The sequence below is a fragment of the Prionailurus viverrinus genome, chromosome C1 (assembly GCF_022837055.1).
Source record: "Prionailurus viverrinus isolate Anna chromosome C1, UM_Priviv_1.0, whole genome shotgun sequence".
NCBI lineage: Eukaryota > Metazoa > Chordata > Mammalia > Carnivora > Felidae > Prionailurus > Prionailurus viverrinus.
In genome coordinates, this window is record NC_062568.1 from 202,506,158 (window position 1) to 202,529,130 (window position 22,973).

The window sequence follows — 22,973 nt, forward strand, 5'->3', positions numbered from 1 at the left end:
CGGCTGGGCCGGAGGCCAGAGCTGGAACCACAGACATAACAATCCAGCTCGAACTTGACCTGGAGCCAGAGACAGGGGGGTGGGCTGTGGGGGCAACGATGGAGGGCCGGGGAGGAAGGGGGAAGGAGTGAGGGGACCTTTGGCATGAGAAGGGCTCAAGGCTTCGGTGGCCTGGACTGTCGCCCCCAGGGCCAGGGTGTCCTGCCCCGGGCGCACGCACCCGCGCGTGCACACACACACACACACACACACACACACACACACGACACGTGTACACAGATGTCCCCCAAACACATATAAAAACCCCAGAACACCACTCATGTGGCTATACAGAGACAAAGGAAACCGACATCCCCTGAACACCATAGGTTAAGTGCATTCACGGGGCGCCTGGGTGGCTCAGCCAGTTCGGCATCCAACTCTTGATTCCGGCTCAGGCCATGATCTCACAGTTTGAGGGATCAGGCCCCGCATCGGGCTCTGCGCTGACAGTGAGGACCCCACTTGTGATTCTCTTCCTCCCTCTCTCTTTGCCCCTCCCCTGCTCGTGCTCGCTCTCAAAAACAAACTTAAAAAAAAGAGCACTTGTGTATCGTCTCTGGGAGACGATTGCTGGCCTCCCTCATTTACGCAGGAGGAAAACCAGACCAGGCAGGCAATAAACAGCACGGCCGGGACTTGAACAGACTCTCTTCTGTCAGGCTCAAAAGCCCAGGCCTTCTCTTCTGCAGCCTGGTGACCTCAAGGAGGAGCGAGCGGGTGCAATCTGAACGTGCTTCCGGACAGACTCACAGGCGGCTCACTTCAGCGGGTGCTGCAACGCAGGCAGACAGCAACGGAGACGCACGCAGTAGGACTCCCAGACAGCCATTCAAGCACAGGCGGACGCCCCCCTGCCCCCGCCGGCCCTCAGCTCCCGTCTACCTGGCTGGCCCGGAGCTCACTCTCGGTGGCCTGCAGGTTCCTCTCCAGGGCGGCCACCTGGTCCAGGGCGGCCCGGCGCTCCCGCTCGCTGCGCCGCACATTCTCCTCCTGCAGCACCAGCTCTGCCTGGGCCCCGCTCAGCCGCCCGTCCACGCGGCGTCGGGCTGCAGCACCCCAGCCCCGTCAGGCCTGGCCGGGCGCACCCCGAGACCCGAACCTGGCCACCAGATGCCCGGCCTGCCCTCCGCCCGCCACAGGGCCTGCCTCTCCGAGTCCTTGAGGGTCTGCCGGTCTGCACACGTGGAGTGGAGCTGACCAGGGAGGGACCCCCAGGGGAGACGGCCCCCCATTCAGGTCACGGTGGGCAGGGCAGGGACGGAGGAGCCGCTCAGGCCAATCCCACACGTCCCACCTCAGCGGCTAAGAGCACAGAGAGCAGGGAGCCGGGGGTGGGGGGTCAAACTCACCTTCTGCACCGTCGGCCACAGCCTTCTGCAGCTGCCTCGCCCGTGAGGTGGCGCTGTCCCTCTCAGCCTCCATCTCAGCCAGCTGTCGACTCAGGACACCGGTCTGGGCCTGAAGCTCATCCTGCGGCCCCGACGTGGGGCGGGGGAGGAAGGGAAGACCCCTGTTCTGACACCTGCAGCCCCTCGCAGGGCCCTCAGCCACCCGGTTCCCTACCCAGCGGCTCACACCCAGCCTCACCCGCTGTCTCTGGGCACTCCGCAGCTCCTGCAGGAACTCCCGGAGGGCCCCCCGTACCGCCTCCGGGTCCAGGTCTGGGGATGTCGGGGAGGTGGCAGGTCCTGGGGATGGTGGCTCGGACCCAGGGCTGCGTTCCAAGGGGCTGGGGCTGCTGAGCGCTTCGCCGCTTCCTGGGGGAGGCGGCATACTTAGGGCTGCGGGAACCCGAGCCTCTCGGGCCTGGGTGGTGCCTGCGGGCTGCTCGCACACCTCCCCCCCCTTCCCCCCCACCCCGAGCCGCACCCAGCAGCTTGCAGGAGCTTCCCACCGCACGCTGGCCCTCACCTTCTTGCCTAACCCTTCCCTGGTCCCAGGCCCCTCAGAGTAAGCCCAACTTCCCTGCCGTCACGCAGAGGCCCCGTTTGCTCACCCTAGCACAGCCCTCTCACCTTTTACAAGCCGTCCATTCCACATGACCCTCGGCTCCCAAGTTCTAGAACATTCCATCTTCAGGGACCAGGGCCTTCGTGCATGCTGTCCCCTTCTCCCCCCAACGGCCTCTCTTTGCCTGGCCCATTCCATTAGATCTGCTCCCCAGACGTGTCCCTGATCCCAGGCTGGGTCATGAGGCTCCAAGGTCTGCCTCCCCGCCAAGACCAGGGGCACTGTGAGGGCTGCACACCCAGGGCCCAGTCCAAGGGTGGTTGTTCCACCACCTCAACATCTCCCTGCTTCCTATCTGCCAGGCACTGACGGCCTATCCCAACTTCACGATAATTCTCTGAGGAGTAAGAACCTTCACAGGCTGGACGCGCTCAAAGCAGTTAAGCGATCTGCTTGGTCTCCAAGCTGGGAAGATCCCGCAATGGGATTTAGAACCAGGTAGCCCTACTTCCAGAAAGAGAAATGAACTCTGTCTGCTTGAAGAGGCCAGAGGGGCGCACAGGGACAGGGCGCCACCTGGAGGTCAGAATCGGAACCACAGGGCAGAGCGTCAACCTGCCCATAGCTTCCTCCTGCCTTCGCAAGTGACACCTAAGCTGCCCAACGGCTCTGTCAACAGCCACAGGACCTGGAGCAGGATGTCTACCCACTGCCCCCAAGGGCCCCTCCCACAGAGTGGCCTGCAAGGATTACTCAGGCGTGTCCTTTGTCCTCACGTCCTCACCTCCCACTCGTCTGTACCTGTTCACTGCCCCGTGCCTGCTGTCCCCTCGGTGTTGACAGGGGAACTGCCAGTCAGGACCTTCCACTTGTCCCTTGTCCTCAGAGTCTCCTCTCCCACCCATCCTTCCCCCACCTACCACCTCCTCACCGGAGCTCTCCATTTCCCACACAAACACCCCTACCCCTGCCCTTGCTGTATCTTTAAAATTTTCTGGGGCGCCTGGGTGGCTCAGTAGGTTGAGCATCTGACTTCGGCTCAGGTCATGATCTCATGGTTTGCGAGTTCGAGCCCCACATCGGGCTCGGTGCTGACAGCTCAGAGCCTGGAGCCTGCTTCGGATTCTGTGTCTCCCTCTCTCTCTGCCCCTCCCCTGCTTGCACTCTCTCTCTCTTAAAATTCTTTTTTAAATTTCTTTGCTGTGATAATATATATAACATACAATATGCTTTCCTAGCCATCTTTTTCTCAGGTTCTTAATTTTAATTAAATAACATTTAGTAACGTTATGGTTAGCAGGGTGTGTGTGTGTGTGTGTTTTAAGAAATCCTTTCCTGTCCTAAAGCCGTAAGGATATTTTCCTATGTTGTCTTTTAAAAGCTACAGTTTTGTCTTTTGTATTTAATCTTCAAATCTATTTAGGAGTGCCTGGCTGGCTCAGTCAGAAGAGCATGGGACTCTTGACCTTGGGGTTGTGAGTTCAAGCCCCACAAGGGATGTACAGATTACCTAAATAAATAAAAAACTTAAAAAAATGTGGTGCGTCTAACTGAAATTGATGTTATCTAAAAGGTGATGGAAGGGTCTCTTTCTTTTTTATTTTTCTGTATGGATTCTCAATTATCCAAATACTTTTGAGACTTTTGGGAAAGTCCATCACAGATCCAGCTTTCCAACACAGATCAGGTTTCTTTGGACATGCAGGTCTGGTCCCTGACCACACAAGCAGTGTTGGTCTCAGTGGCACAGCACCTGAATTACTAAAACTTTATATTAACTTTTATCTTTGGCAAGGCAAGCCCCTACCCCTGGCCATGTAGTTCTTTTTCTTCAAGAGTGTGTTGGCTTTCTTAGTCTTTGTTTTTCCATAGATGTTTTAGAATTGGCTTGTCAAGTTTGACACACACAGAAAGAATTTTGCCGAAATACCATTCAATCTATGGATGAATCTGGAAGAACTGACATCTTTATAATCGTGAGTTTGTTGATACATACAATCATTTCTCCTATTTAGGTTTCTTTTAACGTCTCTCAACATTTATGGCTGTCTCCATAAAAGTCATATTAGATTAGAATTATTTTTTCCTTGGATAGTAGACCTTATCTGTAAAGTCACCTAGATCTGGTGTTTTCTTTGGGGGACAGATTTCTTATTGCCAGTATAAATGATATTTTATCAATTCTGCTGTTGGCAGTAAACAACAAACGTGTTCTGCTTCTGTTGATATAATAAAATATAATTAACTTTTGTATGTTGATCTTGTTTCCAGCAACCCTACTAAAGGTTCTCACTTGTTCTAACAATTTGTTGTAGCTTCTGTATTTTTTTACAAATTTTTTAACGTTTATTTATTTTTGAGAAAGAGAGAGCATGAGCAGGGGAGGGGCAGAGAGAGAGGGTGACACAGAATCCAAAGGAGGCTCCAGGCTCTGAGCTGTCAGCACAGAGCCCGACACGGGGCTCGAACTCACAAACCATGAGGTCATAACCGGAGCCGAAGTCAGATGCTTACCTGCCTGAGCCACCCAGGTGCCCCCTCCTGTATTTTCTACATAGAAAAATCACGTGATCTGTAAATAGTGGCAGTTTTGTTTCTCCCTTCCTGAACCTTAAAACATTAATTCTATGTTTCTTACCATAGCGTAACGGCTAGGACCTTTGAGACTTCCAGTACAATATTAAATACAGGAGTCAAATGTAATATTTGCTGTAGGGTTTTGGAGAACTAGTTTATCAGTTAAGGAAACCTTTTTCTAGTTTTCCAAGAGTTTGGATCATAACTGTATGTTGAATTTTATCAAATGCTTTTTTTACATCCATTTTGGTGGCCTTTTTTTTTTTTTTAATTTTTTAACGTTTATTTATTATTGAGAGACAGAGCGTGAGCAGGGGAGGGGCAGAGAGAGAGGGAGACACAGAATCGGAAGCAGGCTCCAGGCTCTGAGCCATCAGCCCAGAGCCCGACGCGGGGCTCGAACCCACGGACCGCGAGATCGTGACCTGGCTGAAGTCAGACGCCTAACCGACTGCGCCACCCAGGCGCCCCACAAAGGGGGAATTTGGATACACACACAAGAAGGCCAGGTGAAGCTTGGGTCCTGCTGCCACAAGCCTAGGAACTATAGGCAGCCAGGAGAGAGGCCTGGAACAGATCCTTCCCTAGAGACTTCAGAAGGAGCATGATCCCGCTGACACCTTAATCTGGGACTCTGGCCTTCAGAACAATGAGACACAAACTGAAGTTTAAGGTACTCGGTTTTGCAGCCCCAGCAAACTGACAGGTACGGCCTCAAACAGAAACTCTGTGCCCACTAAGCAGTTAACTCCCGAGCCTCCCCTCCCCCCAGTCCCTAGTGACCTCTAATCTACTTTCTACCTCTATACATGTGTCTCTTCTGGGTATTTCCCGCAAGCGTCCCTTTGCGACTGGCTTTTCACTTAGCATAATATTGTCGAGGCTCATCCATGTTGTAACACGGATCAGAATAGCATTGCTTTGTAAGGCTGAATAATATTCCTTTGTGTGGTTACGCCACATTTCGTTTATCTACTCATCTGTCGATGGACACTGGTTGATTCCACCTTTTTTTTTTTTTTTTTTTTTTTTTTTTTTTTTACATTTTTTTTTTTTTTTTTTTTTTTTTTATTTTTGGGACAGAGAGAGACAGAGCATGAACGGGGGAGGGGCAGAGAGAGAGGGAGACACAGAATCGGAAACAGGCTCCAGGCTCCGAGCCATCAGCCCAGAGCCCGACGCGGGGCTCGAACTCACGGACCGAGAGATCGTGACCTGGCTGAAGTCGGACGCTCAACCGACTGCGCCACCCAGGCGCCCCTGATTCCACCTTTTATGATGCTCTGAATGGTTGGTGCACATGGTAATTCTAAGTGTTTTTCTAAGTTTTTTTTTTTTTTTTAACCGTTTATTTTTCAGAGAGAGACCGAGCCTGAGCAGGGGAGGGGCAGGGAGAGAGGGAGACACGAAATCCGCAGCAGGCTCCAGACTCTGAGCCGTCAGCACAGAGCCTGACGTGGGGCTCGAACTCATGAACCGCGAGATCGTGACCTGAGCCGAAGTTGGATGCTTAACCGACGGAGCCACTCAGGCTGCCAGTAATTCTAAGTTTTTTGACGAACTGCCAAACTGTTTTCCACTGCAGCTGTGCTGTTTTACATTCTCACCAGCAATGTCCTTGAATGCATTTGTCCTTACCTATTCTCCAGCCCTTACTACCACCCAGAACATTCTCGATTTCCTCTCTATATCACATTTATTGTCTGCGCCTCTCCCTAGACTAGAAACTCCCTAAGCGCAGAAACGCCAGTCAGTTTGTTTACTGCTCCATCCCATAGTGAAGCTGTCTTGAGCACCCAGCCAGCGCTTAATAAGTATTGCATAACTGATCAAATGTGATCCAGGGGTTCAATCTGTGGATCTGAAGAGGCAACAACTCAGTATCCCATAGTGAATTGCCCACGGTGCTAAGATTCCAGAGGTTCTATTCTAGGCCCTAGGAGTCAAGATAGAATTATGTCAGGCTGAGACAAGGATGCTCTCCAAAGGTGTGCTCACCCCTGCTATAGCACAGCGCTGACTTTCCCGGAGTCATCCACGGGGCCCTGGGAACAAATGGGACTGGAACGATTTCTGAAGGAGTTGCTGGAAGAGGTTTTAGGCCGGGTAGGTAACGGTCTGGCTGTGATGCTGGGGTCACAAGTCTAGTGTGAAGGGGTATCAAGCTAGGGGTGGGAGACTGCTGGAGAGAGGGAGTGAGGATCAATTATAGAGGACAGAGCCTCAAAGTCTCAGAGGAGTCAGGGGCATTAAGAACAAGCACCATCAGGGGCGCCTGGATGGCTCAGTCGGTTGAGCGTTGGACTTCAGCTCAGGTCATGATCTCACGGTTCCTGGGTTCAAGCCCCGCGTCCAGTTCTGTGCTGACAGCTCAAAGCCTGGAGCCTGCTTCGGATTCTGTCTCCCTCTCTCTCTGCCCCTCCCCCACGCGCTCTCTCTCTCTCTCTCTCTCTCTCTCTCTCTCTCTCTGAAAAACACTTAAAAATAAAAAGCACCAGCACCTCCTTTAAAATGAAGCAACCAGAGGAACACAAATCAGCGAAGGGGAAGAGCCTGGGCAGACTCCCCAAAGGGAAGGAAAGTGATATGGGGCGGGATTGAGAGTGGTCCGTTAATTGGGGCGCCTGGGTGGCGCAGTCGGTTAAGCGTCCGACTTCAGCCAGGTCACGGTCTTGCGGTCCGTGAGTTCGAGCCCCGCGTCGGGCTCTGGGCTGATGGCTCAGAGCCTGGAGCCTGTTTCCGATTCTGTGTCTCCCTCTCTCTCTGCCCCTCCCCCGTTCATGCTCTGTCTCTCTCTGTCCCAAAAATAAATAAACGTTGAAAAAAAAAAAAATTAAAAAAAAAAAAAAAAAAAAAAAAAAAAAAAGAGACTGGTCCGTTAAAAGAGAGACATGGCCCAGACAGCGGCCGGCTCTCAGGCGGAGCCGACCTGATCGGGGGCGTGGCCACAGTGAAGCCCGCCCACCGCCCCGCCCTTTCCCTCGTGGCTCCACTCACCTCCAGCGGGCGCGCCCCGGGCCGGCGAGCCCGGCGAGGGCAGCGGGGCCGGGCTGGGAGTGCGCCCGAGGCCCAGGCCCCGACGCAGAGCTGAGCGCAGGCCGCCCAGCTGGGTCTCGGCTGCGCGCCGCTGCGCCTCCACGCGGGCCAGCTCAGCCTCCAGGCCTTGCGCCCGGCCCTCGGCCGCGCTCAGCCGCAGCCCCAGCTCCGCGGCTTCGGCCCGCACCGCCTCCAGCTTCAGCTCCAAGCTGCGGGCGTGGTCCAGCTGCAGCTTCTCGGCGCCGCGTGCCTCCTCCAGGGAGGCCAGCAGGCCTCGCTCGCGGGCCCTGAACTCGCCCTCTTGTTCCTGCAGCTTCCTCTGGGCTCCCTGGAGCTGGGTCGGGCAACGCCGGGAGGTGGGGGTCAGCAAGGCCAACCCCAACCCGACGCCCCGCCTCCCGGGCCCAGCCTGGAACCCACCCACCCAAAAGTGGCTGGCACAACACCTGCTTCTTTAGTGGTCTCCACCCAGGCAGTTTGTTCAGGAATATCCACGGGAAAGTGGGAATTAACTAACTACTAGAATCTTTTTTTCTCTTCTTTCTGTGTACATGCCTTGTAATATATACAATTTATTAGTAATAAACTAACAGCCCACACCTCCCTGGACAGGACTTATCAGTGCCAGGGACTAAGAACTTTCCCCAAAAAACTTTACCACCATGAATCATCTCCATTTTACAAGGGAGGAAACTGAGGCACAGAGCAGATGTGCCAAGGCCAAACTGCTAGTAAGCTCGGAGCCAGGATTCAAAGCCAAGCACAGTAGCTCCATGGCTGGTTTCTTTCTTTTTCCTTCTTTCTTTCTTCCTTCCTTCCTTCTTTCTTATGTTTTTAATGTTTATTTATTTTTTGAGAGAGAGATTGACAGAGTGTGAGCGAGTGTGAGCAGGGGAGGGACAGAGAGAGAGGGAGACACAGAATCCGAAGCAGGCTCCGGGCCCTGAGCCGTCAGCACAGAGCCTGACGCGGGGCTCGAACTCACAGACCGTGAGATCAGGACCTGAGCCGAAGTCGGCCGCTCAACCGACTGGGCCACCCAGGCGCCCCTCCAGTGGCTGTTCTTCCAACCAGTAGGCTGTACTGTCTCTCAGTGCACATAACTTATCAATAAATCACACAATGGGGCATGTACTAAAAAATTATTTTCTGATGGAGCGCATGATCCCACACATACCCCTCTGGTTTAGAGGATAAATCAACCACTCACAGCCATCAGTTTCACTAGAAACCACCATTCACAGAGCCCCTGGATGCCAGGACTTAATGCTGGGGCCCCCATCCCATCAGTGCTCTGAACCACAGAGAGGTCAAGTGATTTAGTCAAGGTCACACAGTAGATGCACTAAAGTGAAAACAGCCAGAAAAGCAGAATGGAAAAAGTATGGGCTTGGGAGTCAGACAGACCTGGGTGGCTGTGTGATCTTGAGTAGACCCCTTGACCTCTCTGAGCCTAAGTGTCTGGTTCTCTGTGAAAAATGGGGTAAGAGAGCCTGCCTCATTAGGCTGCTGAATCAAACAAGGTTATGTCTACAGAGCTCCCCCTACCCCCCTCACCCCTGCTACACAGTTCCCGCAGCTGTTATTACTATTATACCTGGAGAAGAATCTCAAGGAGCAGAGGACAGAAACGAGTCCTCCGGAGTGATGTCTCAGAATGACTCCAGCATTGGAGTCCCCACCCGCTTCTTGACGGTGGGGAGGAAACCCAGGGCACCCCCAACTGCCTCCTAAGACCCTCCCCATCCACACCCGAGTTACCTCCTGCCGAATGGCCTCCAGGCTGGCCTCGCCCTTCAGCAGCTTCTGTCGGAGGCCCAGGGCCTCCCGCCGGCCCTCCTTTTCTGCCCGCTCGCCCAGGGCCAGGCGGCCCTGCAGCTCCACCAGCTCCCGGCCCAGCCTGGTGTTCTCACCGTCCAGCACCTTCATCTGTGAGAGAGAGCAGACAGGTAGGACCCAGCATCCACTCTCGGCATCCACAGCCCCTTCTAGCCCAGGGTGGCGAGGGCCCGTTCAACTCTGCCCCTATACCTTGTCCTGTCCAGGCACAGGGAGCACTCAGGACCCACTGCTCCAGGGACACAGACATTGAACACCACCTCGAATCCACTGGGGACCTGCTCCAGATAACTTCACCGAGCTCCAGCCATGCCAGGCACCTGGACACCAATCACCTCCATTTATTGCCTAATCGCAACTACTTATCTTGGGGCGTGGTGGACCCGCATCAGAAAAGGAATTCTGCAGGGCAGGAACCACAGGCCTCCTGGTCACCTTCCTCTACAGTGATGCCTGACCTACGGAGTGCTTACCACGTGTCCCCATCTGTTCTAAGCGTTTCGATTGTACGAACTCATTTGGTCTCACACAACTGTCTACAGGGCAGGTACTGACATTATCCTTATTCAATAGATAATGGAGCCTAGAGAGGAGAAGTGACTTGCTCAAAGCCACACAGCCCACAAGCAGCAGACTGGGATTTAATCTCAGATGAGCAGAATACAAAGGTATGTTCTAAGCCCCCATTTCCCCACAGGAGCAGGTGGGGGGTAAGGCCCATCTACCCCAGGCCGCTAGAGTGAGGAGGCTGCATGCACCACACCCAGCAAGAGCCTGGCACATAAATGTGACTTCCTTTCAGACACTCCTGTGGCTTCCCAGGACTTCAACCCAACAGGAAGGAGCCCAAAGTGGTAAAGGGGGGGCCCTGGTGGGAGATGAAGAGAGTTTGATAGTCACGCTGTGATATCTCTGGACGAGGTAGAGCCTAGCAGCCAAATGGGGCTCTTGCCTGTTCTGTAAGTCTTCTGGGAAAGCCTGAGCCAAGGACGGTTTTTACATGTTTGTAAATAGTTGGACATGGTTCATTTTGAAATGGTGGAAACAAAATCCAAGAACAGGGGTGCCTGAGTGGCTCAGTCGGTTAAACATGCGACTTCGGCTCAGGTCATGATCTCACGGTTCGTGAGTTCGAGCCCCGCGTCAGGCTCTGGGCTGACAGCTCAGGGCCTGGAGCCCCCCTCGGGTTCTGTGTCTCCCTCTGTCTGCCCCTCCACTGCTTGCACTCTGTCTCTCGCGTTGTCTTAAAAATAAATAAACATTAAAAAAAATAATTTGTTTTAAATCTAGGAATATTATGTCTTACACGCGAAAAATGAAATAAAATCGAATTTCGGTGCCCATCAACAAAGTGTTCATGGAACACGCGCCCACACATGTACGTACTGTGTCGGGCTGCTTTCTCGCCCTGCTGGCAGAGTTGAGTAATCGCGACAGAGACCGTATGGCCCCTAGAGCTGGAAATAGTTACTGCCGGGCTCTTTACAAGTGTTCGCCAGCTCCCCATCCATCTCACAGGGTCTACACCTTTTGTTGCTCATGGATTCCTCTGAGATTTGGACAAGAGGCAGCACGCAGCAAGGGCCCGGGGCGGGTACCTGCCGCCGGAGCTCCTGCAGTTCCCGGCGGGCCTCCAGCCGCGAGCGCTCCACTTCCTGCAGTCCGGCCCGCAGCTCCTCGGCCTCCCTGCCCGCGGCCACCCGGGCCTCCGTGAGGAGCACCAGCTTCTGCTCCCTGTCCTCGTTGGCAAGCTTCAAGCTGGAGTGGGGGCGGGGGGGGAGGCAGAGGGCAGAGGGCAGAGGTCAGCGGCAGCCACGGGTCCCGGGAAGAGTGCAGGGTGGGGATCTACACAGAAGCCTGTTTTCCTTGGGGGCCTGGGTGGCTCAGTGGGTTAAGTGTAGACTCTTTTTAATTTCAGCTCAGGTCACGATCTCGTGGTTCGTGAGTTCAAGCCCCACGTCAGGCTCTGCGCTGACAGTGAGGCGCCTGCTTGGATTCTCTCTCCCCCTCTCTCTGCCCCTCCTCCGCTTGCTCTGTCTCTCAAAATAAATAAATAAACTTTAAAAAAAAAAAAAAAAGTCTGTTTCCCTAATCCCTGGAGTTGGTCGGACTGGCTCTTGGCCTAGAGGTGCCCCAAGTGTTACTTGCCCACGTGGCCCCTCCTGAGCTAAGCCCTGTAGGGCCGGGGGCCAGGCCCGAGGCTGCAAGAGGCCAACAGGTGACTCCAGGGTTGGGGCTAGTCTCCAGGGTGACACCAGCAGGTGGGGTCAGCTGCTTCCTTTCCCCTTCTTTCAGATGGGAAAATTGCCTAAAACCACCCACGTGGCCAGCTGTGGTTCAAGGGCACAGACTCCCCATCTGTGTGATTTCCCCAGAACCCTGGGGGTGAAGTCAGCTTCCAGGGACGTGATCCAGGGTGAAGGATGGGCCCGGTGAAGGACTGAGCTGGCCCCTGCCCCCACGTTGCCCCACCTGATCCGTTCGCTCTCAGCCTTCTTCACGGCCGCCCGCAGCTCCTCGTTGGAACGCCGCAGGGCCTCGCGCTCCTTGACGCCCTCACCCAGGCTGCGCCGCAGCTCGCTGGCCTCCTGGCGCTGGGCCTCACGGCCATCCTGACTGTCACGCACCTTGCGCTGGGCCTCCAGCAGCTCCCGCCGCAACCCGTCACGGGCGTCCTCCAGCAGGCGCAGCTGCGTCCGAAGCTCTTCTGCCTGCGAGGGTGGCAGGTTGTCACGGGACAGGGTACGGGCCCTGCCGGAGCTGGCACTTGGCAGAAGCCAGCCCGCACCTGTATCCCCGGCCACAGGCACCTGCCCCGCGGCTCTGCAGCGACTCAGACCACAGGTGTGAGTTCTGACTCGGGGGCAGAGCGTGCTGGAGTTAGTGGTGTTTGGGCCTGAAATAATCATCCACCAGGATCTTTCTATGGAGGGACACCAAGAGGGCAGGGACCCCACCAGTGCCGAGTCCCAGACAGATACAACGAGCGTTTAATAAAGGCTTACCGCCTCCTTTCTACATTGGCTGTTCGCTCGCTCTCAAATGCAGGGACAAACCTTACACGTTCTTCTGGGCCCCTAGTGGGCCAGGCCCCCCGCGGCATTTAGGGTGTGCTGCCCGGAATGGCTCACCTCGCGCATGGAGGACTCCCGCTGCCTGTCCAGGTTTCGGGCCTGTTCTTGCAGCCTCTTGGCCTCCTGGGCGTGGGCTGCGGCAGCCTCCTCAAGCTGGGCCCGTAGGTCCCGCAGCTCGGACGTCAGCGCGTTCACAGTGCTCTAGGACAGACAGGACTCCTCAGACTTGGTGCTCCCGTCCCCCTCCCCCTCCCCCGGCTGTTTCCAGGAGGGTCGGCTCCAAACGCGGCCCTTCCCGCGGGCCTGCCACACCGTCTGCTGATCCCTTGATGCCCAGTGAGTGCTGTGCCCACAGCCGCTCTCTCCCTCAGACTAGGATTCACCGGGCAGACTTGTGCCACCTCCCTCTCGTGGGGGACCCCACGGAGGGGCTGAAGCTCCCCCCACAGCCTGGGAGAGGGGGCCCCTCCAAGCAGGGTCGTGCCTCCTGGCTCGGATGGAGGCCCACCTGCCTGGCCTGCCCTACCCGGTCCTGCTCCTGCCGGCTCTGGGCGTCTCTCTTGTGCCGCTCCAAATCCAGGGAGATGGCGGCCAGGCTGTGCTGTGTACCCATCAGCTTCTCCGACAGCGCCGTCTTCTCGGACTCCTTCAGGGACAGGGCCTGGGCAGAGGCGGGGAGCAAAGGGCTTGGGGGCTCGGCTGGTCATGGGGGCACGCTTGGGCCCTTCCCCCACCCTGCCCTGGGAAATGTGCCCCCCGGGGGCTCAGTGCCTTGTCTGGGTCACCACAGGTGGACCCGGGGCAGCGGTGCGGACTCAGCCCCTCCGTAGCCCCCGAAAAGGGCACAACCGCCAGAACAGCAAGTCTGGACGTGGACACAACTTAGAAATCCTGCCAACTTCCCACGGTAATCCTGGCGCTTCGACTCAAAGAGGCAGAGTGGCTTGCTCAGAGTGACACAGCCAGTAAGGACAGGCCTGTCTCCTTTACGGTATGGGAAAGTCAGGAGTTAGCTCTTTTGAGGAGGGTTCAGCTGCTACACGTGGGCAACGCAAGGACTTCTCAGAAGGCAGCCCCGGGGACACCATGGCCAGCCTGGAGTGGCAGAAGGGATGGCAGGCTGTGGGTCAGCTTTCTGGGACCCAGTGCTCACAGTGCCACGAATGTGACAGCCGCTCCGGGAGTTCCCACCATGTACCAGGCACGGCTCACTGAACGTGGTCTCAGCAATGCTTCACACACACCCCTGGAGTCCCCCCATCCTGCAGGTGAGGAAACTGAGACCCAGAGAGGGACTCCTAGCTCCCAGATACTGAGCGGCTGAACAGGGACCAGCCCCGGGAGAACAGGGGCCCCTGGGGCAGCAGCGGAGGCCACCCTGGGGCAGCAGCGGAGGCCACCCCGGGGCTCACGAACCTGCTGCTTCTCGCTCTCGGCCAGGAGGAGGCCCTCGTCACGCTCCTGCTGCAGGGCGGCGATCTCCTCGCTCAGCTCTTCCTTCTCTGCCTCCAGCCGTGCCAACAGCTCCTCTCGCTCCCGGTACATCTGACCCTGCAGCTGGGCCCGCTCGGCCTCCAGCTCCCGCCACGCTGCCTCCTGCGGGCCAGGCCCCAGGCACGTGTGACCCGCAAGGCTGGACTCAGGCGGCCCCTCACCGACCTCAGGCCAGCGAGAGCCACTTGTAGCCCAGAACCTGAGCGGCAGGGCAGGCCACCAGGCAACTACAAGGTGGGGTGAATGGTAAGGGCTGTGACAGGGTCACGCCGGGGCTGTGTGCGCCCCAGGGAGTGGCAGGAGCCTGGCCCGGGGGCCAGAGAACACTTCCCAAAGAACAGATGAGCCGCAGTCCGTCAGGTCAAGAGAGAAACAGAATCCCAAACCCAGAGGCCAGCCCCGGGCCCGGAGGAAAGAGAAAACCCGACACACTGTATCTAAGGTCACTGGAGCTTGAACTACGAGGGGACATGCATCAGAGCCACGGGCAGCGGCCAGGCCAGACCAGGCCCTGTGGGCTGTAGAGAGGGGTAGGCTGATTCTGAGAAGAGTCGGGGCAAGCTAGGGATGAGCTGGATCGAGGGGCGGTTTGGAAGCTGTGGAAGAGGGACGGGGATCAGGGCTGAGGTAGTGAGGGGCGGGGTGGGCTGTGGGGAGCAAAGGGGGTCTGGGGATGGCAGAGCAGCCCGACAGAAGAGAACAGATTCGGTGATGTTAAGAGGCCAAGCCAGAAGGCACAGGAGGAGTCGGAGAGGACACAGGAGTCTGGCGCCCTGGGGACCAGGTGGATGGGTGAGTAGGTAGAACCCACAGGCAAAGAAAGAACGCCCCCCCCCCCTTGGGTGCCTGGGTGGCACAGTCAGTTAAGCGTCCGACTTCAGCCAGGTCATGATCTCGCGGTCCGTGAGTTCGAGCCCCGCGTTGGGCTCTGGGCTGACGGCTCAGAGCCTGGAGCCTGTTTCCGATTCTGTGTCTCCCTCTCTCTCTGCCCCTCCCCCGTTCATGCTCTGTCTCTCTCTGTCCCAAAAATAAATAAGCGTTGAAAAAAAATTTAAAAAAAAAAAAAAAAAAAAAAAGAAAGAACGGCCCCCTGGTGGTCCCAGGCGGGTACTTGGCCCCAGCAGTAGGCCCTAGCAACCTTGCGAGAAGTAGGCCCAGGTGCCCCTTCTTCAAATCTTTGCTGCCCCCTGCTGGAGAAGGGAAATACTATCCACCCAAATCTAAGACGACTGACTCTAGGTGCGATGTGGTGGCCCCTGGAGTCATAAAGCAACAGCCTGAACTGCTGAGAGACGCAGCCCTGTCCAACACGGGGCTCTGGACAGTATCTTAGGGCCATAGTAATAACAATCAGCGTTTATGGAGCACTTATGAAGTGCCAGTCATTATTCCAAACCCTTTTTATGGATTATCTCACCTCACCTTCACAATACTCTATACTATCATTATCCCCATCGTTACAGGCACTGAGGCCGTAGGCAACCTAACCAATATATGACCAAGATCAGGTCCAAACCCAGGCAAAGAAACTCTAGAACCAGTGCTCTTAGATAGCTCTGTTTGGTCTTCTGGTGACCTGGCTCTTTGCCTAAGTGCTCAGGTCCCAGAGCGGGTCTTTCGTATGCAAACAGCACTTCTTAGCAAATGAAAGTGTTTGTTAAGCGTCTGACATCAGCTCAGGTCCTGATCTCAAGGTTGGTTCGTGAGTGAGTTCGAGCTCCGCATCAGGTTCTGCACTGACGGTGCAGAGCCTGCTTGAGATCTTCTGTCTTCTCTCTCTCTGCCCCTCCCCCACTTGCACACGCGCTCTCACTCTCTCTCTCAAAATAAATAAATAAACTTAAAAAAAAAAAGTGCTTTCCTACTATACATTAGATCAGCGTTTCCCAAATGTGGCTGTGGACCCCCTGCATCAGGATCACCAGGGCCGAACCAGATTTGGGGCCTGGGAATCTGCATGTTTGATAAGGCATCCCCAGTGGATCCTCACAGGTGCCCTCAGGGCCCCTGGGACAGGGATGAGGTTCCGTTTCACAGATTTGGAGACTGATGCAGAGTGAGAAGGGTGAGTTGCCTGAGGTCACAGAGGAGACACCGGTTCAGAGCCCCGCCTGCCCCAACCAGCTGCCCGAACCTTCTCTCGCTGGAGTCGTTGCAAGTCCTCCTCATGGGCGGCCCGCTGCTCCCGCAGAGAGGCCTGGGCCTCCCGCTCAGCCTGCACCAGCTTCTGGGCCATCAGCTCCTTGTCCAGAGCCACCTTCTCCTCTGTAGTTGTCATCTGTTGCCGTAGGCCCACCAGCTCCCCTGCACAGGAAGGGACAGCCTTGGGTCAGAACCTCCCATGGGCCAGCAGACTCAAACCTGATGAGCCACGTGGGCAGCTCCCAGATGATCGAGGGTCCCCCTGGGATCTAAGCTGAGTTCCCTTGGAGAAGCTCCCTGCTCTCTCTGGGCCTCAGTTTCCCCATCTGCCACATGAGTCTATTGGCCCTGTCTCCCTCCCTGTCGACTGCGAAGGGCATCAAAGAAATGAAACGACATGAGGAAGACCTCCCTCCCCCAAATGGGGAGGTTAGCAAACATATAACAGCCCCCATTATTGACTGAATGCTTACAAGGGGTCAAACTCCTGGCTGAGCACACGAGAGATATATTCTCACCACACCTTCGTAACACACCTACGTGGCTTGTCTCATGCCCAATCTACAGATGAGGAAATGGAGGCTCAGGGAAGTCAGGTAATTTTCCAAAGCTGCACGGCTTTCCATAAGGCGTCTCCTTTAATGACTGATTGCTATAAACATACTTGCTGGGCTGTCAGCACTAATGGAGGTGACCATGGGGAAGTCATACCCCACTGGGAACAATCTAAACACCATCTCCTGGGTTGGAAGCCCACCAGAGACTCTGTCAGCTTGCCCCTTCCTGGTTCTGTCTGGCTCAGGTAGATGTGGACAGCAAAATTAATTTTTACGGCCCAAGTAGATGCCTGGTAAATGCTCGTTGAGTAAGAGGAACCCCTGAGTTGAGACACTGGGTGGGGAACGCGGAGGGAAGAGGGGCTGCGGGTGGGGGGCCGAGAGAGTCCGTGGCTCTGCAGAGAACTCAGACCTAAGTGCCCTGACGAGGACAAACAGCCACCGCTGGCTGAACCAGGCCCTGGGCCAAGGCCTTCACACGCTTTTCTCGCCTCATCCTGGCAACTGCTGTAGAGGAGGAGCATTATCACCTCTAACTGCCAATGAGGAACCTTCGGCCCAGAGAGGGAAGAGGCTTGCTCGAGAGAGCTCAGATCTAAGTAGCAAAAGCAGAATCGGAACTCAGGTCAGCCAGACTCCAGGGCCAGTGCTCCCAACCTCCAGAGCCCCCAGAACCCGATGGGTTATATAGACCGGGCTGGAGCCTGGAGTTCCCTACCCCCGATTCGGGCCCCCATACCAGTCAGGGTCTCCTTGGCCAGCAGCAGGGCCTGCCCGTCGGCTTCCAGCTGCTCCCGGCGGGCCTCGAGCTGCGCCAACTGCCGCTGCACCTCGAACAGGCTACTCTCCAGGGCTTCCTTCTCCAGGCTGCGGCACATACAATCCCTGAGGCCTTGGGACTCAGCCTCCTGGGCCCCAGGAAACTGTGGCTCCCAGGGCGTGGCCGGCCGTGGGCCAGGTGCCAGCCTACCTGCTCAGCCAGGCCCACGCTCCCTGGGGGAAGGCTGGGCCCTAGCTAGAACGTGTTGGCAAGCCTGGCTCCTAAGTAACTGCCCCCATGGGCGAATGCCAGGGCGGCCCCAGGCAGACCCCCCTCCCCCCTGTCCCACCGCCTGCCCAGGGTGGGCTGGGCAGAGCCTAAGGCCTTACCGCAAGCGTGTGGCCTCCTCTGACAGGGTCCGGCTTTCTCGCTCAGCTGCGGCCAGCTGCACCGCCAGGCCGGCCCGCTCTTTGGCCAGAGCCTCCTTCTCCCGGGCTGCCCGCTCCAGCGCCTCCACCTGCCGCTGCGTCTCCCTCCGTGCCTGTTCCAGCTCCTGCTCGCGCCCGCTCAGCTGCCGGGAGAGCTGGCCCCGACCCAGGCACCATGAGTACCACTCCCCAAACTCCCCGGCTTCTCGTCAGGCAGCACCCCGACCCTGAGCCCGACCCAGGCCTGGCCTGGCAGGCGGGAGACCTGGATTCAACCTCAGGCTGTGTGTGCTGTGTGTACTTGGACAAGTCACAGCGTTCTCTGGACCTACGATGTACACGCATACAAAATAAGCGTCAGGGGGCGCCTGGGTGGCTCAGTGCGTCGTTAAGCGTCCGACTCTTAATTCTGGCTCAGGTCATGATCTCACGGTTTGTGAGATCGAGCCCCGCCCTCGGCTCTGAGCTCACAGCACAGAGCCTGCTTGGGATTCTGTCTCTCCCTCTCTCCCTGCCCCTCTCCACTCATTTTCTCTCGTTCTCTCTCTCTCTCTCTCTCTCTGTCTCTCAAAACAAATAAATACAGGGGCGCCTGGGGGGCTCAGTCGGTTAAGTGTCCTGACTTCAGCTCAGGTCATGATCTCATGTTCATAGGATTGAGCCCCATGTCAGGTTCCGCACTGAGCATGAGGCCTGCCTGAGATTCTCCCTCTCTGCCTCTGCCCCTCTCCCCCATTCTCCTCCTCAAATAAAAAAGTAATAAGTGTCCTCACTCAGTGTGGGGAGTGCCAGAATGCTTTCTGTGCCCGAAAATTTCCAGAGGAGCTGAATACACAAAACAGAGCGGAGCCCTGGAGCCCTGTGTCCTGTGCCCCGTAGCCCACCGCCTAGAGGTCCCTCCCAGGAACCTGGGCTCTCCAGGACAGGCACTATAACAAGGCCCCTGGATTCCTGAAATCCTAAGGTGCCTTCCCGCTGGGTCCCCAGAAGTCTAAGGTGCCAATTCAAAACTTCTCTATCCGGTATCGTATCATGAATTTTTACTGGGTGGTGAGCCGTCTACCAAGTGCCTCCGCGACTGTGCTGTTCAGAACAACCCTTTGTGATAAGAACTATTAGCCCCACGTGACAGAGGGGTCAACTGAGGCATCGGGCGGTTGCGGAGCTTGCCCACAGCTCCCAGCTAGCAAAGGGAGGGCTGGACTTAAACCCAGAATCACGCTCCTAGGCCTGGGAGCTATCCCCTGGATGGGGATCCCCTGGATCCCAGGAGGCAGGAGGCTGGGAGGCAGAAACCCCTTCCCCCTCCTCGCTCCCATCCCCACCCCCCCTACACCCACCTGGGCCAGCTGCTCCTGCAGCCGGCAGCGCTCCTGGCGCAACGTGGGGAGCTGGTGCTCCAGGGCCTCCCGGGCCTGCTCGGCCACCCGCAGGGAGCCTTCCAGGCCCTGCTGTTCCACCTCCTGCTCCAACCGTAGGTGCTCCAGCCGTTCCTGCGCCTCCCGTGCCAAGCAGGCCTCCTGCTCCACCTGCCGTTGCCGGCCCAGCAGGGCCGCCTTTTCCTCTTCCAGCTGCGGCAGCCAGGTGCAAGCGAACCAGCCGGAGGGTCAGCTCAGCCCCTCCACCAGCGGAAGGACCGCGGACGCCCCCTCCTCTCCACCCACCCATCACAGCCAGCCCAGGGGAGGCTCCCCGGGGGAAAGGGTGTGGGGACACTGAGGAGGAGGCAGCAGGGAGGAGGGTCCACGAAGCTTCTTTTCTCTCAGACCGAGAGAGAGAAGACACAGATGGAGTCAGAACAGACACAGAAAGAGAGGCAGTGACCGGGACAGGCACAGATGGACCAGGCACAGGACAGGACCAGGACCTGTCCCGACAGGTACAGGGCCAGAGGTGTACAGGCAGATATGCAGCGAGGGTGAAGGGCGGGGGCCGAGGCTGGGCCTGGGGCACCTCAGCGAGTAGGGCTTCTGAGTGGGGCACACGGGTGGGCGGCCTGCGGGCACACGGCATACCTGGGCGACGAGGCGGTTCAGACCCAGCTTGTCCTGGGCGAGGCTCTCGTTGAGGGCGCTCAGCTTGGACAAGGAGTCCCGCAGAGAGGCCTCTTCGACCCTCAGCTTGGTCATTGAGAGTTCGAGCTCCACGCGGCCGGCCTCAGCCTGTGGGGTGGGGGCCAGGGTGGCCAGAGACAGCCGGATGGGAGAGATGGAGAGAGGGGAGAGGCGGGGAGAGGCAGGAAACGACGTGCAGAGGCACGGAGATGGGAGAGGGTGGAGGCATGGAGGTGGGAGGGTGGGGAGAAACACCCTCAGAGACAGGGTGGGGGGCGAGGGAAAACACAACATGAGACAGAAAACAATCGCTACAGGCCGGCTGCCTATGAAGTTACTCAAAAGAAACCACACACAGCAGAGCTGTGTGGGAGCCAAGGGAACCCCAGCTCTTGTAGGGCAGGGCAGGGGTCAGAGGGTCCCACAGAGCAGGGTCTAAGGGGACACTGCTCAAGACCCAGAGTACAGGGGTGGGGCAGGCACCCGCCAAGGACTGTGTCCCCAGCTCTCACAGACCCCAGGACCTGTGTCCAGAGGTGGGATGGGATGGCCTGAACAGCACCGCCCCAGACGCATCTGGAAAAGCAAGGACATGACCACTAATAGAGGTCCGTTCACTTATGACTGGGGTCCGAGGACAGCCTGTGGTCTGGGGGGCCGGGATCAGCCTGTGCACAGGGTCAGAGGCCAGCCTGAAACAGGGGGCAGTGTGTGGCCAGAGGGAGAAGGCCTGGGGCCTCGGGGACCCACCTTGGTCAGCGCCTCAGCCACCTCGGCCTTCTCAGCCTGTAGCATGTCCCTCTGCAGCGTGGCACAGCTCAGCGCCTCCCTCACCTCCACCAGCTCCTTCGCCAGCCCTGAGCGCTTCATTTCCAGCTGCTCTAGCTGTCTGTGGCTGTGGGACACAGGGTAGGCGGGTGCCCCACGTCACCTCCCTGCTCAGAGTCTCCCGCAGCCAGACGGCCCTGGCGCAGGCCAGGGACCAGGCCTGAGACGGGAGCCCTGGAGGCCAGAGCCTCACTCACAAGGACAGCCAAGCCCACCACTTTTGGCTCTGGGACTCTGGGACTCTGGGCCTCAGTTTTCACATCTGCAAAATGGGGTAACAGCTACCTCACGAAGTTGTTATAAGGATATGTGATCTACTGAACATGAAATGCTTAAAACAGTGCCTGACATATCTCCCCAACAGTCTGCAGAAGCAAGAACGATATTCTCTACCACAATGTACTAAACACCACTGGTACTGATGCCTCAGAGGAGGAGGCAGTGCAGTGATCAAGAGGTTAACTCTGAAGGCAGAACGCTTGGGTTCAAAGCCTGGCTCTTTACTAACTAGTCGTGTGATGACCTAGGTCAAATTACATGGCCCTTCTATGCCTCAGTTTCACCATCCACAAAATGGGGATGAGAGCTCCTACAGCAGAGTTGCCATGAGGGCTGAACACGAGAACCTCAGTGTAGGGGTGCCGGGGAGGCTCAGTCGGGTGAGCGGCTGACTTTGATTCAGGTCGTGATCCCACGGGTCGTGAGTTCGAGCCCTGCGTCGGGTCCTGCGCTAACAGCACAGAGCCTGCTTGGGATCCTCTCTCTCTGTCCCTCCCCTGCTCTCTTTCTCTGAAAAATAAATACACGTTAAAAAAAAGGGGGGGGGGAGAGAACCTCAGTGCTTAAAATGGTGTCTAATACTTGGTAATATTAGATTACTCTTTCAATTTAAACAATGATATTAATTTTTTTATGTTTATTTATTATTGAGAGAGAGAGCGTGGGAGCAGGGCAGGGGCAGACAGAGAGGGAGACACAGAATCCGAAGCAGGCTCCAGGCTCTGAGCTGTCAGCACAGAGCCCGACGTGGGACTCGAACTCACAAACCTCGAGATCATGACCTGAGCTGAAGTCGGACTGAGCCACTCAGGCGCCCCTAAACAATGTTATTAGTGTTACTACCGCTATTTTAGTTATCGTTGTTGTCACCGTCCACACTCCTGCCTCATAGCAGTCCTCTGATCCCAGGTAAGTGACTGTATCTCCCTGAGCCTCAGTTTCCCGAAACGGGGCTGGTGAGAAGACCCTTCCTCAGAGAGGTGCCCAGACAGTAGGATGTCTGGGACACCGTCGGTCCTCCCCGGCCCCCAGGGAGGACCGTCGGGACTCCCAAGGTCGGTTCTGGGCAGGGGAGGCCAGAAGCCGCTCACCTGCGCTCGAGCTCCCTGCGAGTCCGCTCGCTGTCCCGCGCCGTGTCCTCCCGCTCTTCCTCCAGCCGGTCCCGCTGGCGCCGCAGCTCCTCCTGAGCCGCCTGCAGCTTCTCTCGCTCCTGCCGTAGCTCCTCGGCCTGCTGCTGGGCCGCCTGCAGGCTGCGGGCCAGGCTGTCCTTCTCCCTGGAGGAGGAGGGAGAGCTGAAGGCGCTGCTGGGGCGGCTCTCCCCGGCCAAGAGGGCCGTGCTGCTGTCCTTCCGTGAGCCCTGTCCTCTGACCTCTAAGGCACCTGCCTCCAGGAAGCCTTCCCCGACCCCGCCCCAGCACGACTCACTTCATCCGCATCTCCCTGGAGCGGACTCTTCCCGTCAGAGGACACCCAGCTTTCGTTCTCCCCACCAGCCCACCCAAGGGAATGGATGGAGGCACTGGCCAACAACCCCACCAGGTGGCAAAGGCCACGCTAGGCTCTCGGGACACACGGACCAGTCTGTATGACCAGGAAATGCCCCTCAATTCTGGAAGGCCCAGTAGAGCTGGGTATGCCCAGCTGCATACGGTGGCCAGCGAGGGAGGGAGGGGACTGCAACTGGGAACTCTGGAGGTTCACAGAGTGTTGCCTCTTGCCCCAGTGCCAGTGGTCACAGCAACGGAGCAGGGGGTGTCACCCCTCCTTCCGAGCCAGCCGGGGTTCTTAGCTTGGGCATCAGCTTAGGGCTGATCGCTGGCATAGCCTCCACTGCCCGCCTCTTCACTTGAAGGGGCAACCGGTAAGTATACCAGACACGAAGGCCGCAGTGGGTGGGAAAAACCATATAACAT

General features: G+C 57.1%; 1 protein-coding gene across 4 annotated transcripts in view; it reads right to left on the reverse strand.

The window, feature by feature from the left end:
• Positions 1-22,973, reverse strand: part of CROCC (ciliary rootlet coiled-coil, rootletin) — a 49,050-nt gene that overhangs the window by 5,337 nt on the left and 20,740 nt on the right. For all 4 annotated transcript variants that reach the window (XM_047872239.1, XM_047872238.1, XM_047872237.1 and 1 more), the window contains 17 exons: positions 22,152-22,334; positions 20,704-20,848; positions 19,915-20,061; positions 19,240-19,470; positions 17,861-18,054; positions 17,451-17,578; positions 16,147-16,316; positions 13,935-14,114; positions 13,045-13,179; positions 12,576-12,719; positions 11,917-12,155; positions 11,043-11,202; positions 9,367-9,534; positions 7,567-7,939; positions 1,630-1,799; positions 1,392-1,512; positions 925-1,088 (listed from right to left, as the gene is read on the reverse strand). In XM_047872239.1, the coding sequence (XP_047728195.1) occupies positions 925-1,088; positions 1,392-1,512; positions 1,630-1,799; positions 7,567-7,939; positions 9,367-9,534; positions 11,043-11,202; positions 11,917-12,155; positions 12,576-12,719; positions 13,045-13,179; positions 13,935-14,114; positions 16,147-16,316; positions 17,451-17,578; positions 17,861-18,054; positions 19,240-19,470; positions 19,915-20,061; positions 20,704-20,848; positions 22,152-22,334 (3,052 nt within the window). The remainder of the gene's footprint in view (positions 1-924; positions 1,089-1,391; positions 1,513-1,629; positions 1,800-7,566; positions 7,940-9,366; positions 9,535-11,042; positions 11,203-11,916; positions 12,156-12,575; positions 12,720-13,044; positions 13,180-13,934; positions 14,115-16,146; positions 16,317-17,450; positions 17,579-17,860; positions 18,055-19,239; positions 19,471-19,914; positions 20,062-20,703; positions 20,849-22,151; positions 22,335-22,973) is intronic.